Source organism: Miniopterus schreibersii (assembly GCF_964146895.1).
Source record: "Miniopterus schreibersii genome assembly, chromosome: 18".
NCBI lineage: Eukaryota > Metazoa > Chordata > Mammalia > Chiroptera > Miniopteridae > Miniopterus > Miniopterus schreibersii.
The window spans coordinates 9,902,600-9,915,451 of NC_138121.1; the positions used below are offsets into that span (position 1 = coordinate 9,902,600).

Here is a 12,852-nt window from a genome sequence, read left to right on the forward strand (position 1 = left end):
AAACAAACCCTAACCCCAAAGGGGGGAGGGGGGTGGCAGGAAGAGATTAACCAAAGAACCTATATGCATTAACCAGGAACACAAACAAGAGTGCTGGGAAGACCTAGGGGGAAGAAGGGGCAGGAACCAGGGTGGAGGGGTAAATGGGGGAAGGGGGGGCCATCAGTAATATTTTCATTTTTTCTTTTTTTTGTTAATCCTCACCCGAGGATATTTTTTCCATTGATTTTTAGAGAGTGGAGGGGGGGGGGGGGGAGCACAGACATACAGTTGTGAGAGACACACATCAATTGGTTGCCTCACAAACGCCCTGAACCAGCAACCCAGGTACGTGCTCTTGACCGGAAATCGAACCTAAAACCCGTTGGTGCAAGAGCTGGCGCTCTAACCACTGGACCACACTGGCCAGAGCCAAGAATGGTTTGAACAATAATGATTTTCTGGTCAAGTGCATGTACCTGGGTTACAGATTTGTTCCCAGGGTTGGGCAAGAGCAGGAGGCAACCAATTGGTGTCGTTGTCCCCACCCTCTTCCACTCTCTTTAAAAATCTATGGAAAAAATATTCTCAGGTGAGGATGAACAACAAGATCAACAGAACAAAAAACAAATAAACAAAAAAGATAAATAAAATAAACTAACCCCAAGAAAAAGCAAAAAACCAGATGGCTTCAGAACTGAATCTATGGAATTTACACCAATGTATTCCACAAAAATTAGAAAAAAATTAAGTAATTTCATTATAATGATATCAAAATCAGAAAAAGACCACACAAGAAAGCTACGGAATATCCCTTAAAAAACTAGAAGTAAAAATGCTCACCAAATACTAGAGTAAATTGAATCCAGCAGCACATAAAAAATATACATAAAGCCCTGCTGGTGTGGCTCAATGGTTGAGCGTCAACCTACGATCCAGAGGTGTCAGTTTGATTCCTGGTTGGAGCACATGTCCAGGTTGTGGGCTCGGTCACTAGTGGGGGGCATGCAGGAGGCAGCCAATTGATGACTCTCATTGATGTTTCTCTCTCTCTCTCCCTTCCTCTCTCTGAAATCAACAAAAATAATATTAAAAATACACATAAAGATCAAGTGATATGCTCTGGTTTGTAATTAGAGAGTTTAAATCTTTCTTTTACTGAAGATTTCCATGGAAAGATCAAGTGAGTTTAGCCCAGGAATGCAAGGGTTTTTTTAACATCGAAAAATCAATTAACATACCACCCACATCAATAGAATGAAAAACAAAAACCACATGATCATCTCAACCGAAGCAGGCAGAAGCATATGACAAAATGCTTTCATGACAAAGCCACCCAAATAACTAGAACTAGAAGTTAAGGAAAACTTAACCTGAAGGGCATCTATCGTAACATCATATACTTAATGGTAAAATAACGGATACTTTCCTCCTAAAATCAAAAGACAAGGATGTATTCTCTCACTATACTTCTAATCAATAAACTGAAGGTTCATGCTAGAGAAATTCTTAAATTTAAAAAAAGGCATCCAGATGAGAAAAGAATAAAACTGTCTCCACAGATGACTGACTTATATAAAATAGTTAACAAGTGCAAGAATTGTGCAAATAAAAATAACAAAACATCACTGAAAGAAATCAGACTTAAATAAATGGATAAATACCTCAGATCATGAATTAGAAGTGTTAAGATAACATATTGACCAAAATGATCAAAAGATTCAACACAATCCTTATTCAATTTCTTTGCAAAATTGACAAGCAAGCTGATCCTAAAATTCATATGAAAAAACAAGGGACCCAGAAGAGCCAAAAACAATCTTGAAAAACAACAACAAATTTGGAAGACTACTACATCCCAAGTTCAAAACTTACTAAAAAGCTATAGTAATCAAGACAATGGGATACTAGCCTAAGGACATAGAGATCAATGGAAAACAACTATGAGTCCAGAAATGAACATACACTATTACAGTCAACTGATTTTTAAAGAAGACAATTTAAAAGGGCAAGACCGGCCTTTTCAACAATTGGGACAAATAAAAATATCCACACCCAAAACAATGTAACTGGAACCCTATTACACACCACATACAAAAAACTCAAATGGCGTTAAATATGTACTTTAGGTAGCATAGTACTTTAAACTTAAAAAACTGGATTATCTAAACTGCTGTTGCTTTTAATCATTCGACCTTTCTTCCCCAAATCAACAATTATCCATATAATCCAATTTCAAAATTAAACAGTCATTTTGAAGCATGCTCTTCTTACCCTGCACAAGCTTGTAAACAGGCCAACATTGTCGCCAAAGTTTCTGGGGGAAGTTGAGCACTTTTGGGCTGATCTTTCTCTGGGGCAAGTCCACCCAAAATAGAAGGGCACCGCCTCTTTAAAAAAGTCATGCATGCTTGGATAAAAGGCTCCTGAGAAAGAGAAAGTCAGTGTATTTGAAATTGATCTTAATTGCTTTCAGATTAAAGATAAATTGATTTCAGATTAAAAACTAAGTACTATAACTTAAATCCAGAATAACACCTTAATTGCCATTTCAAAGGTTATTTTTTTTAAGCTATTTTAGCCATGGATATTTAAAATCAGTAATAAACGGACAAACTCTTACTCCATGCTCTCGGATTTTATCTGTGAGCCACTTGTCAAGTTTGAGGTATTCACGACGGGAAGCAAGCGCAGCAAGGTCAATGACAAAGGCAAATGGAGTACCGTTCAGCAGCATTGACAAGGCCTAAGGAAAAAGAGTATTAGAAACTATAAGTCAAGCAATTAAGTAATTTTCTATCTCTCTGTCCTATTTTCTGCTTCCTGCTTTTATTTTCCCAAGCAAGTCTAAATAAAATATACTGCTAATATTTTCTTGGCCATAATTTTTTAAACAGCTTAGTCCTTCAATGGTAATATTAGTCCCTACTTAAAATAAGGTAGACAATTCAACCTGACTTTTACCTTCAAAATAATCTTCAGCATGTGCTTTTTCAAATAACTAAACCTAAAGTAAAACAAGACACAGAGCATGAAAAATAATCCTAACCCATTTTTAAAAATCTAAACTCAGGCTTATTCTAACCTTAGCAGTACTATAACACTAATGCTATGCCCCTAGTTATGAGACATCAAGAGTCAGACTATTTCTCAAAAGACCCTGTCAGTGCTAATGAAATTCCCAAAAGGAAATCAGCTGAAACCCAAGCTGATTCTCTAAAAATTACACCTCCCAGATTACATCTGAGAAGAGGTCAATTATGACTTTCTTTAAAATAAAACAGCTTTGCAAATATCACTGAAAGACCAAACAAAATTCAGTAAAATAAAATGAATTTTGCCACTTAAGTATTTTCACATATCAAAAACCACTCTTCCAATCCCTTTCTACTTTCAAGACAAAATTCATAACTTATTCTAGCTAATCGCTAGTTACATGCGAATTATTCCTAAGGCATCTATGTTACATAGAAATGTTAATTTTTATTATTAATAAATAAAAGTGTTATTCTGTCCCTCCAAGCTCACCTTCAAGTCCTGGGCCACATCAAGTATTCGAGACAATTTGGCCTGGTCATACTGCTCCCCTCGCATGTACCATTCTGCCATTGCATGCATGATAAGTTGGCGGATAGAGGGAGACTGTCCCTAAGAAAAGAAAAGGAGGATTAAATAGCAATCCCACAGACCACTTTGATAGGCACTACTGCAAATGCCCAGCTAAGAATGACAATTTCTCTCACTGAACATCATCCAGCGAAGAAATGGTCCTATCTTACCTGCCCATGCCATGCATAGTGCAAAATAATAGCTGAGTTAGGATGGTTTCCAAGGAATATTGGCATCAGAGTAGAGATGAGTTCATGGCGCAAGGTGTGCCAGGAGGTGTTGATCTGTAGTAAGGCCAATACCAGCATGTCTGGACAGTGTTTGATAGGGAAGCTGAAGAGCTGTTTGACTTGCTCATATTGCCCCACCTCTGCAAGCCGCAGTAGAGATTCAATCAAATCCAAGCTCTTCCTAACAAAAATGGAAGTAAAACACTTCATCAATGAAAATCTAAGTACATAAAACTCATGTTCCAAATAAGCGATACCAGCTATCAGGATAAAACCAAGTTGTTGTCTTTTAGTATTTGAAAACTATTTAAATTGGTGCTGTTCATCTGAAAAATATACGCTACTATGCTATCAGACTAATACAAAGGCAGTCCAAATTAAAAGAGAGTAAGTGATGAAGGGGACACCACTGACCATTTGCATAATCACAGACACTCCTTATACAGTGCTACAGAAAAGTTAAGTAGCTGCTACAGAGACCATGTGGCCTGCAAAGCCAGATGTTAACTAACCTTTTACAGGAAATGTTTACCATCCCTTGCTTTAGAAGATCTGGAAATTCCTAAAGGGCTTTAAATTGTCCTAAAACTACTACCGACAGCCAAAAAGAAAAAGAAAAAGACAATCTGCTACATGTCAGAAAAGTGTCCTAGGACAGTATGGTTGGAGAAAAAAATGAAACATTATGAAGTAGATGCCTTTGGGGACCAATCCAGCCACTCCCCCCTTCCTACAGCCATGTGTGTATCTCCACAGTAATGGAGGTACTTTCACCATCTTTACCTCACATCCCCAAAGAGAAGTGATTTGAATTCCAGGAGAAACCTACTAGGCCAGACTCTGATTCTCCCTCAGGAACTTGGAACTGGAACTCAAAGAAACTAGTAATTTTGCTCAAAGTATTAGATTTGGTGGGCTGGCCATCTTGAGCTATTCTTAAAAGGAGGCAAATCTACAAAGAAAGGGATCTAACACTAAGGGACACTTACAAACCTCCTTCCAATATTTAATAGTTTCAGCAAATATCTAATGGCAGACCTTACAAGAGATGTAACTAGTGATAGGAAACTAAAATTAGATTTTTATCACCATTCTGTAAAAATTTAAGGTAACTAGGCTCCCTAAAAATACTGTTACATTCAAACCTTTAACTACGTAGTTGCTCACTACTCATTTTTATTTCAAAAAAGCAGAAGTGACCCTTTCAAGAAAAGAGCGATGAGTGCTTACCATGTGGCAATTTCTCGATTGTCATCCTCTGGTGGTGCTTTCAGAATATCAGTGGCAACAGTATGACAGGGATAGTCAGCAAAACAGAAGATCTCTGGATTTATAAGGGAATGCTGAATGAAGGAGAGCTAGAAGAAGAGAAGAAAGTCCTTACCACCATAAATGACAGTGAACGCTATAAAAATCTGAAACATTTTCATTAGGCTACTCTCAATCATAAGGTTATTTGACAATTTCCCTTTAAAACTTAATTGCTTGCTCTTTCAAAATCACAGACAATTCAGACAGATGAAGGTGCAGGATGTGATGGCCTTGGAGACAATCATTAAACAGTTTGATTTCTACACTTCAACTGAGTCTAATACTAAACTATGGTAACGTTCCTTCAAAATTTATGAGTCTCTGCTTTTCTGAGCCATGCAGAACTCTACTTTAAAAGAATATATTTTTTTAAATATATCTATTGATTTCAGAGAGAGGAAGGGAGAGGGAGAGATAGAAACATCAAGGATGAGAGAGTTGTCATTGATCAGATGTCTCCTGCATGCCTCCAACTGGGGACTGAGCCCGCAACCCAGCCATGTGCCCTGACCAGGAATCGAACTGCAATCTCCTGGATCCTAGGTTGATGCTCAACCGCTGAGCCATGCCTGGCTCGGCTAAAGAGTATTTTAATCAATGGAGAGACAGCACTATATAACAGGTCATTTTCGATATGCTGAAGTTATGGGTTCAATCTCCAGGAAGAGCACATACAAGAATCAAACCAATGAATGTATAAATAAGTGGAACAACAAATCGATGTTTCTCTCACCCCCGCCCCACTTCCTGTCTCAAAAATCAATTAAAGCCCGGCCGGGTGTGGCTCAGCAGTTAAGCATCGACCTAGCATCCAGGCGATCAGGGTTCGATTCCCAGTCAGGGAACATGCCCGAGTTGCAGGCTCGATCAATGATTCTCATTATTGATGTTTCTATCTCTCTCTCTCCCTCTTCTTTCCTCTCTCTGATATCAATAAAGATATATTTTTTTAAAAAAATCAATTAAGAAAAGAAACAGGTCATTAGTTTGTTCCCCTTCTATAGATAACCACCATTTGTTTACCTGGCCTTCTGCATGTTTCCAAGGTCTATATATGAGGTCTACTGGGAATACTTCCATACCCAGACCCCTCTGAATGCCATAAACCACATTATGAAGTCCTTTACTGTCACGAATTTGAAATCCAGGATGGTCCAGTTCATAAGTTACTTCCTTGAAATTCAAACTCGGATTCTAAAAAAAGAAAATATTTCAAAGTTGAATGAACAAAAGTGTACATACCTTGATGCTTCACCCAAAGAGCAAAATTAAAACTGAATTTCAATGAGGATGTTCTAATTATAGACTCAAAATCATCTAAATCCTTTTGGCATTTCCAAAGAGACTAAGAAAGGTAAATTCTTAATATTCATACTAAACTGTCTCTACTAGCAGGGTACTCTAACCATTCAGTTCACAACATACTTCTGACCATCTGAGTACACAAATGGAATTCTCTCTTCCCCTACTTAGTCCAATGAACACTCCCATCCCAGTATGGCAAATAAGTAAATCTTCACTCAGCTTCCCCTCTTTATACCAAGATTCAACTACCTTGGAACAAAGTTGCAAAAATAAATCCATTGTAACAAGCACCATTCTTCATTAACTAAAGGTCTCTCACAAAAGCATCCCAATGCATGCATCAGGATTCTCTCTATAAAAATGACCAAAAATTTTATTCAAAAATTGTTCTTTGGAAAGGTATTCAAAAATAGTTGTAAGACTACTTAAAGAAACACAAAGCAAAGGAAACAAGTTCATAAAAAATAATTTTTGAACTAAGCACTCTGCATGAAGTCCTAAGTAAATTTTATGCTTGAAAGAAAAAAGGCTGTGCACATTTTATAATTAAAATCTCCAACTAAAGCATCAGTTATAGTTTTGCCCTAAAATGACTTCTGTTAAGCCATGAAAAGTTCATTTTTTTTAATTTTGAGACTACACTTATTAAAGTTGCAGACAGTGAAACAAGGAGGACTTAGGATAGAAGCAGCAACAGGAGAGAGCCTAAGCAGGGCTGCTTTGATTCTCTAGAAATCGTACAGCAAAGAAACAGCCTAGGTGGGGCTGCTTTGGCTCACTGAGAAGTCAGAGAAAGGGGAGCCTTGGGAACAGGTTTGGGGGTTAGTGTGGGAAGAGCTGCAGCTGCCCATTGCTCCTCTGATTAGAAGTCTCATAGGGTCCCTTAGAGTTTAAAAGGTACATGCCTGAGAGGAAGAAAAGTGGAAGAGAAATGCATAGGCATGCCCCCAGAAGGGGGAACACACCAAGCCATGAAAACTTTAATGCTCGCGTTGTATATGATACAAAGAACTTCAAATGAAGTTATCCTCTCTCTAAGGCAGCAATAATATTTAGAGAAAAATTTTCTTTTCTAAAATTTGTTTCAAAGACTGTGACAAACAGAACCATAAATGTACTGTTATGTAGAATTATCCTAGATAAAGGCAAGTTTGGTAAATCCACAGGGATGCTGCCCCTCTGGTGTCTTCCTCCATTCCTTGGCGAGCAATTAAAAAAAAAACACAACAAATTATTTACCCAATGTGTATCTGAAATTGTCTTCTGCTCCCTGCCTACAAAAATGTACAGAAAACTAATACATGAGAATAAAAAAGAAGAGGTTACTGATTCAACTGTTGGGAGCCACAATGCAGATATTCAATTTACAGCCTCTTACACTCTCTGAAATTATAAAATAGGTTTAGTTAACATGGAATGCCATCCTCATCTGCAATTTTTAAAAAGAGCATTTTCAATGGGGGGACAACAACCCAAGATGAAACTACTGAATAAAAAGGGCATGTTTTCACTTGTAAGACAACCACAGGATAAAATCCAAACATTAACTGGTTGTCCAATAAGTGAGGTAATGGGTTTGTATTTTGCTTTCTTTTTCTGCTTTCCAAGTTTTCTGCCATAATCAAGTATTACTTTTTCCATTCCATTACCAAAGAATAGGTTTGAACACCTTAAATTCATCTATTATTAAGGGGGGGAAAACAAACAATCGATGTTGTTAAAGTCATATAAAGAACAGCATGATTTTATATAACTGAATTTTACCTATATGTTACAGTGTAGAAAACTGAAAATAAAAAATAGAAAAGACATCTGACCTGGCACTTTACAAAGATCATAAGTGTATATATGTAGGCTTTATTCTAATGTTATATTTTGCCCCTTGACATTTTATCAACAAGACTGAAGATATTAAATCTTTTTTTTTTCTAATATGTCTTTATTGATTTCAGGGAGAGCAGAAGTGAGAGGGAGAGAGATAGAAACACCAGTGATGAGAGAATCATTGAACAGCTGTCTCCTGCATGCCCCCACCAGAGATCGAGTCCACAACTCAGGCATGTGCCCTGACCGGGAATCAAACCACAATCTCCTGGATCATACGTCGATGCTCAACCGCTGAACCACGCCGGCTAGGCAAGATATTACATCTTGATTCCACTGTTCTCCCCCTAAATTTCATCACTCACTTTTAATGCCAAAAAACTTTCACTCTTGCCTGGCCAGGCATGCTCAGTGGTTGAGCATCAACTTAGGATCCAGAAGATCTTGGTTCGGTTCCCAGTCAGGGCACATGCCTGGGTTGTGGGCTCGATCTCTGGTGGGGGCGTGCAGGAGACAGCCGATCAGTGACTTTCTCATCACTGATGCTTCTCTCTCTCCCCTCTCCCTTCCTCTCTTTGAAATCAATAAAGATATATATTTTTTAAAAAGTTTCATTCTTTTGTTTCATTTAAGTATTTCAGCATTTTAGGAGAGGTAATTTGTTTATCTGGGAGCCAATAACTTAGTCTGTGGATATTCCAGAAGTAGAAATAGTAAAATAAGTATGAATTTATTATTATCCCTATCCACCATAAAGCAAGGTTGGCAGGATTTCTGTTACACCTTGCAGAAAACATTCAGAAAGCTACCTTTCTCCTCAATGATTCCTCACACATTACTTTGCAACAAATTGGTCCCTCCAGAAAAACCATATCCCTACAACCCACCAAACCAACTGAACAGTGCTATTCAGAATTGCATAGGAATATGATTACATACTATTTCCAGAACACAATTATGAAGGCAGGAATTAAAAAACACTGCTGCACTCATTCAGCTGGGCATTTTATTCATTAAAATTTACTTTCTGTTGGTTACATCATACTATCAGCATGAATGTAAAATCATGATTCCATGTACTTACCAGTTCTTTAAGAACATCAATCAAGACTTCTACATTCCACGTGTGTGCCTGTGCTCCATCACTTTTATCTTTTCCATCACTCCAGATCCCACTGCCAGGAGCAGAGATACTCTGTAGAAGTAAAGTCTGAATTAAATAAACCCAACTACTTAATGTGATCATCTCTAACTGGTAGAACAACCAATCATACAGTAATTTAACAAATGGGGGGCCAGGTACTTCATTCATGTTGTAAAAAGCTGATTTCCACACTTACTTGTAATGGAATTCCATCCGTTAATCCTGAATGAGTTCGAGCCATCATTCCCAAAACCCTTGCAACCTGGGCAGCTGTAACCTCCCGAACACCAAACTGCATGATTATATTGCGACATTCTTCAATACTGAAACAGAAATTTAACTTCAGAAAAACACCACCATCATCAATATCAAGGTTAAGAAATGCTAACATTACCTGACCAGGCATGGCTCAGCAGTTGAGCATCAACCTAGTATCCAGGAGATCGCAGTTCGATTCCTGGTAAGGGCACATGCCCAGGTTGCGGGCTTGATCCCCAGTTGGGGGTGTGCAGGAGACAGCTGATCAACAACAACCCTCTCATTATTGATGCTTCTCTCTCCCTTCCTCTCTCTGAAATCAATAAAGATTTAAAAAACAAACAAAAAAAAAACATAAAGTGAGCCCTTGAGTGAAATCCCTAGTTTTAACAACATAAGCAGAGTAAAAAGCTTCATTTCTTCATAGACACATATAATGAAGAGTGCTTACTAAAACTCCTTTACATACCCTCTTTAAAAATAAATAAATAAATAAATAAATAAAAGCTTCATTTCTTGTTATTTTTATATAGGTCAGGAAAGAGCAAGGGGGGGAGAAAGAAACATCAATGTAAAGGAAAAACATCAATAGGCTGCCTTTCCTAAGTGTACCGACCAGAGATCAAACCTGCAACCCAGGTATGTGCCCTAACCAGGAATCAAACTGGCAACCCTTCAGTGCACAGGAAGATGTTTAACCAATTGAGCCACTCTGGATGGGGTGAATCAAGTTACTCTTTAAAATACTGACATTCAAGGTAAGTTTGATTATTTTGATATGTACAAAGCCTTGAAAATGCATCCTAAATTTTCACTTTGCATCTTGAAGTTTAACTGAACAAAAGTTTTATGCCAACAAACACACTTCCAAACAGAACTGGAAATGTGATTTATGTGAACTCTAAAAACATTATAAAAATTACACTTAAAGTCAAAGCAAAGTACATTAATACCCTTAATAACTTACTGTCACAAAAATATTAGCAATCTACTACATCAGAGTCATAAGTTCTAATAACTTCCTTTGGTGTCCCTGAAAGGTGAGAAAAATGTGCAAGAGGCAGGGTATAAAAAAAGGTAGAAAAGGAAAGAGGTAGAAGATGAAGGTACAGTAAGGAAATTCCATGTGGGGGCAGGGAGGAGAGGCACTTGCCTCAGTGCTCTCTTCCCTTCAAAACCTAAAAACATGTCTCCTGGCAACTAGGCCAGGAACTTGTGATGCCTAAATTTGAGGGGGGGGAAGGTGTGCAAAGAGATAGAAATTTAGCCACCAGGATATTTACTGCTGCAACCAAAATTGTATGTGGAAGGTTAAATTTAGAGAGAAATTCTTGAGAGTAAAGATCATAACACATTAAGGAATCTTAAGAGCTTACTTTAAAGAATTGTATTGTGCATGACACAGGAGTAATCAGTTTAATGTCTTGCTACCAACCTTGCACAAAAGCCATAGCCTACTTCTTGCATGAAATCAGCCAAAGAGCTCTCCATCATGGTTTTAGCTACCCCTCCAGAATCAGGCAGGATCCTGTCCATTAGAATGTCCCGTTTTTCAGGGTATAAAAGTGGTGCAAGCACCACGGGACAGCGTTCCTGGGGAAAATCTGGAGGAAAAAAAAAAACAGGTTACAAGTGCTATGCTGATTAAAAACAAACTATCATTCTCTTTCATTCTCTCTATGAGCCCTTCAAACCTGAGTCTTCCACAAGTGTATATTCTAAACAAAATTTATTCAGTTTTTTCACTGGCTAGCCCAAGTTATGACTTCAGCATCAATTCCAAAATTTGAATGTTTTTATAGCACAGCAATTGCTCGTCTGTATTTTCCATTTTGTATATTAGGATCCCGTATCTATTGACCAATTCACACCCTAAGTATTACTTTAAATTTTCACAATACAGCTATGAATTCCAATACAAGGAAGGCATCAGAAACAAACAAATCAAATATCAGAATCTATTTAAATGAAGGGGAAAAACTTGAAAATTAAGCTATATAAACAAAAATAACAGTAAAAATGGATAGAGACTGGTCCACTATCAAAGATTTGTCTTAAAAAGACTACTTATCTCTGTAAAAGAAGGATGAGAGGAAGAAAGGATGGCAGGAGTTATCTTAGCCTAACAATGCCAGTAGTCAAGGAGTTAAAGTGGGTATACCAAAAGTGACTAATTTTTTAAACTAAAAAGGACGCATCACAATAATACCGTTTCTGTCTCCCCAAGGGAGAAAAAAAAGAGTGTGGAAATATTCCACTTCTTAAAACTGAGATTGTATTTATGTAACGAGATTATTGATGAAGTTAGGTTACACCTTTTCTATGAGGCTTTTATCACTTCCACATTTTAAATGATAAGATACTCGCTTCCTTAAAAGATAACCAACTTAAAACAGGTAAATCTGTTTCCACTTATATTCTAAACTTGTCATGTTTGTGTTCATCCAAAGAAATCAACTTTTGTAGGCTACAGACACTCCTTTACCTCTGCGCAGCGTCTTAAGAAAAGCGTCTATCTGTTCCTGTCCAACTCCAAAGGCTCCCTTCTGCCCAAAGAGGAGATGGGAGAGGAGGAGGTGTAGGACCTCAATTGCTATATCTTGGAAGCCACCTTCTTGATTTCCACTGACGTCTGCGTCAATATAAGAACGCAGAAGATCTGGGAGCTTCTGTTTGATAAACTGGGCGGCTAGAAATCAGGTAAACCAAAAACCACAAGTTATTTTTGCACCATTATATGGAAAAAGTCACATACCATCAAAACAGATGACATCATTCTCACCAACTCACCCTTAACCCTCTAATGTTTTCATACATCTAGTAGGGTAGGTATTAAAATAAGAGACCAAAAATATTCTTAGGTTATCCTTATTCTCTAAATCTACAACTATGAGGCCTCAACATTCAAAAAACCCATGGACTTTAAAGAATCTATAGGCTATTTAGAGAAAAGGAACTTACCAAAACCTCTGAGATCTGAGCTGGAAGAATTCAAGAGGGCAAGGCCAAAAATTACCTGAAACAAGAAGGGTTAGATTAATCAGTCAAATAGCTGTTTCTAATTTTGCCTACATCTCTTTCTTAAATCACTTACCTCTTGTACTTTGCTTAACTTGAGAACTTTACTCAGCTGGGCAAATAAGTGGGGTGCAGGCTTTAAACTCTGAAACAAACCAAACTTTATTTTAAAAC

At 37.6% G+C, this 12,852-nt stretch overlaps 1 protein-coding gene across 7 annotated transcripts in view; it reads right to left on the bottom strand.

Annotated features, from left to right (window-relative positions):
• Window positions 1-12,852, bottom strand: part of CNOT1 (CCR4-NOT transcription complex subunit 1) — a 64,967-nt gene that overhangs the window by 35,816 nt on the left and 16,299 nt on the right. For all 7 annotated transcript variants that reach the window (XM_081119664.1, XM_081119666.1, XM_081119662.1 and 4 more), the window contains exons 5-16: window positions 12,755-12,823; window positions 12,622-12,676; window positions 12,146-12,349; window positions 11,096-11,264; window positions 9,599-9,725; window positions 9,343-9,453; window positions 6,153-6,323; window positions 5,049-5,176; window positions 3,759-3,999; window positions 3,508-3,627; window positions 2,603-2,725; window positions 2,254-2,405 (exon numbers count right to left, since the gene is read on the bottom strand). In XM_081119664.1, coding sequence (XP_080975790.1) covers window positions 2,254-2,405; window positions 2,603-2,725; window positions 3,508-3,627; window positions 3,759-3,999; window positions 5,049-5,176; window positions 6,153-6,323; window positions 9,343-9,453; window positions 9,599-9,725; window positions 11,096-11,264; window positions 12,146-12,349; window positions 12,622-12,676; window positions 12,755-12,823 — 1,670 coding nt within the window. The remainder of the gene's footprint in view (window positions 1-2,253; window positions 2,406-2,602; window positions 2,726-3,507; window positions 3,628-3,758; window positions 4,000-5,048; window positions 5,177-6,152; window positions 6,324-9,342; window positions 9,454-9,598; window positions 9,726-11,095; window positions 11,265-12,145; window positions 12,350-12,621; window positions 12,677-12,754; window positions 12,824-12,852) is intronic.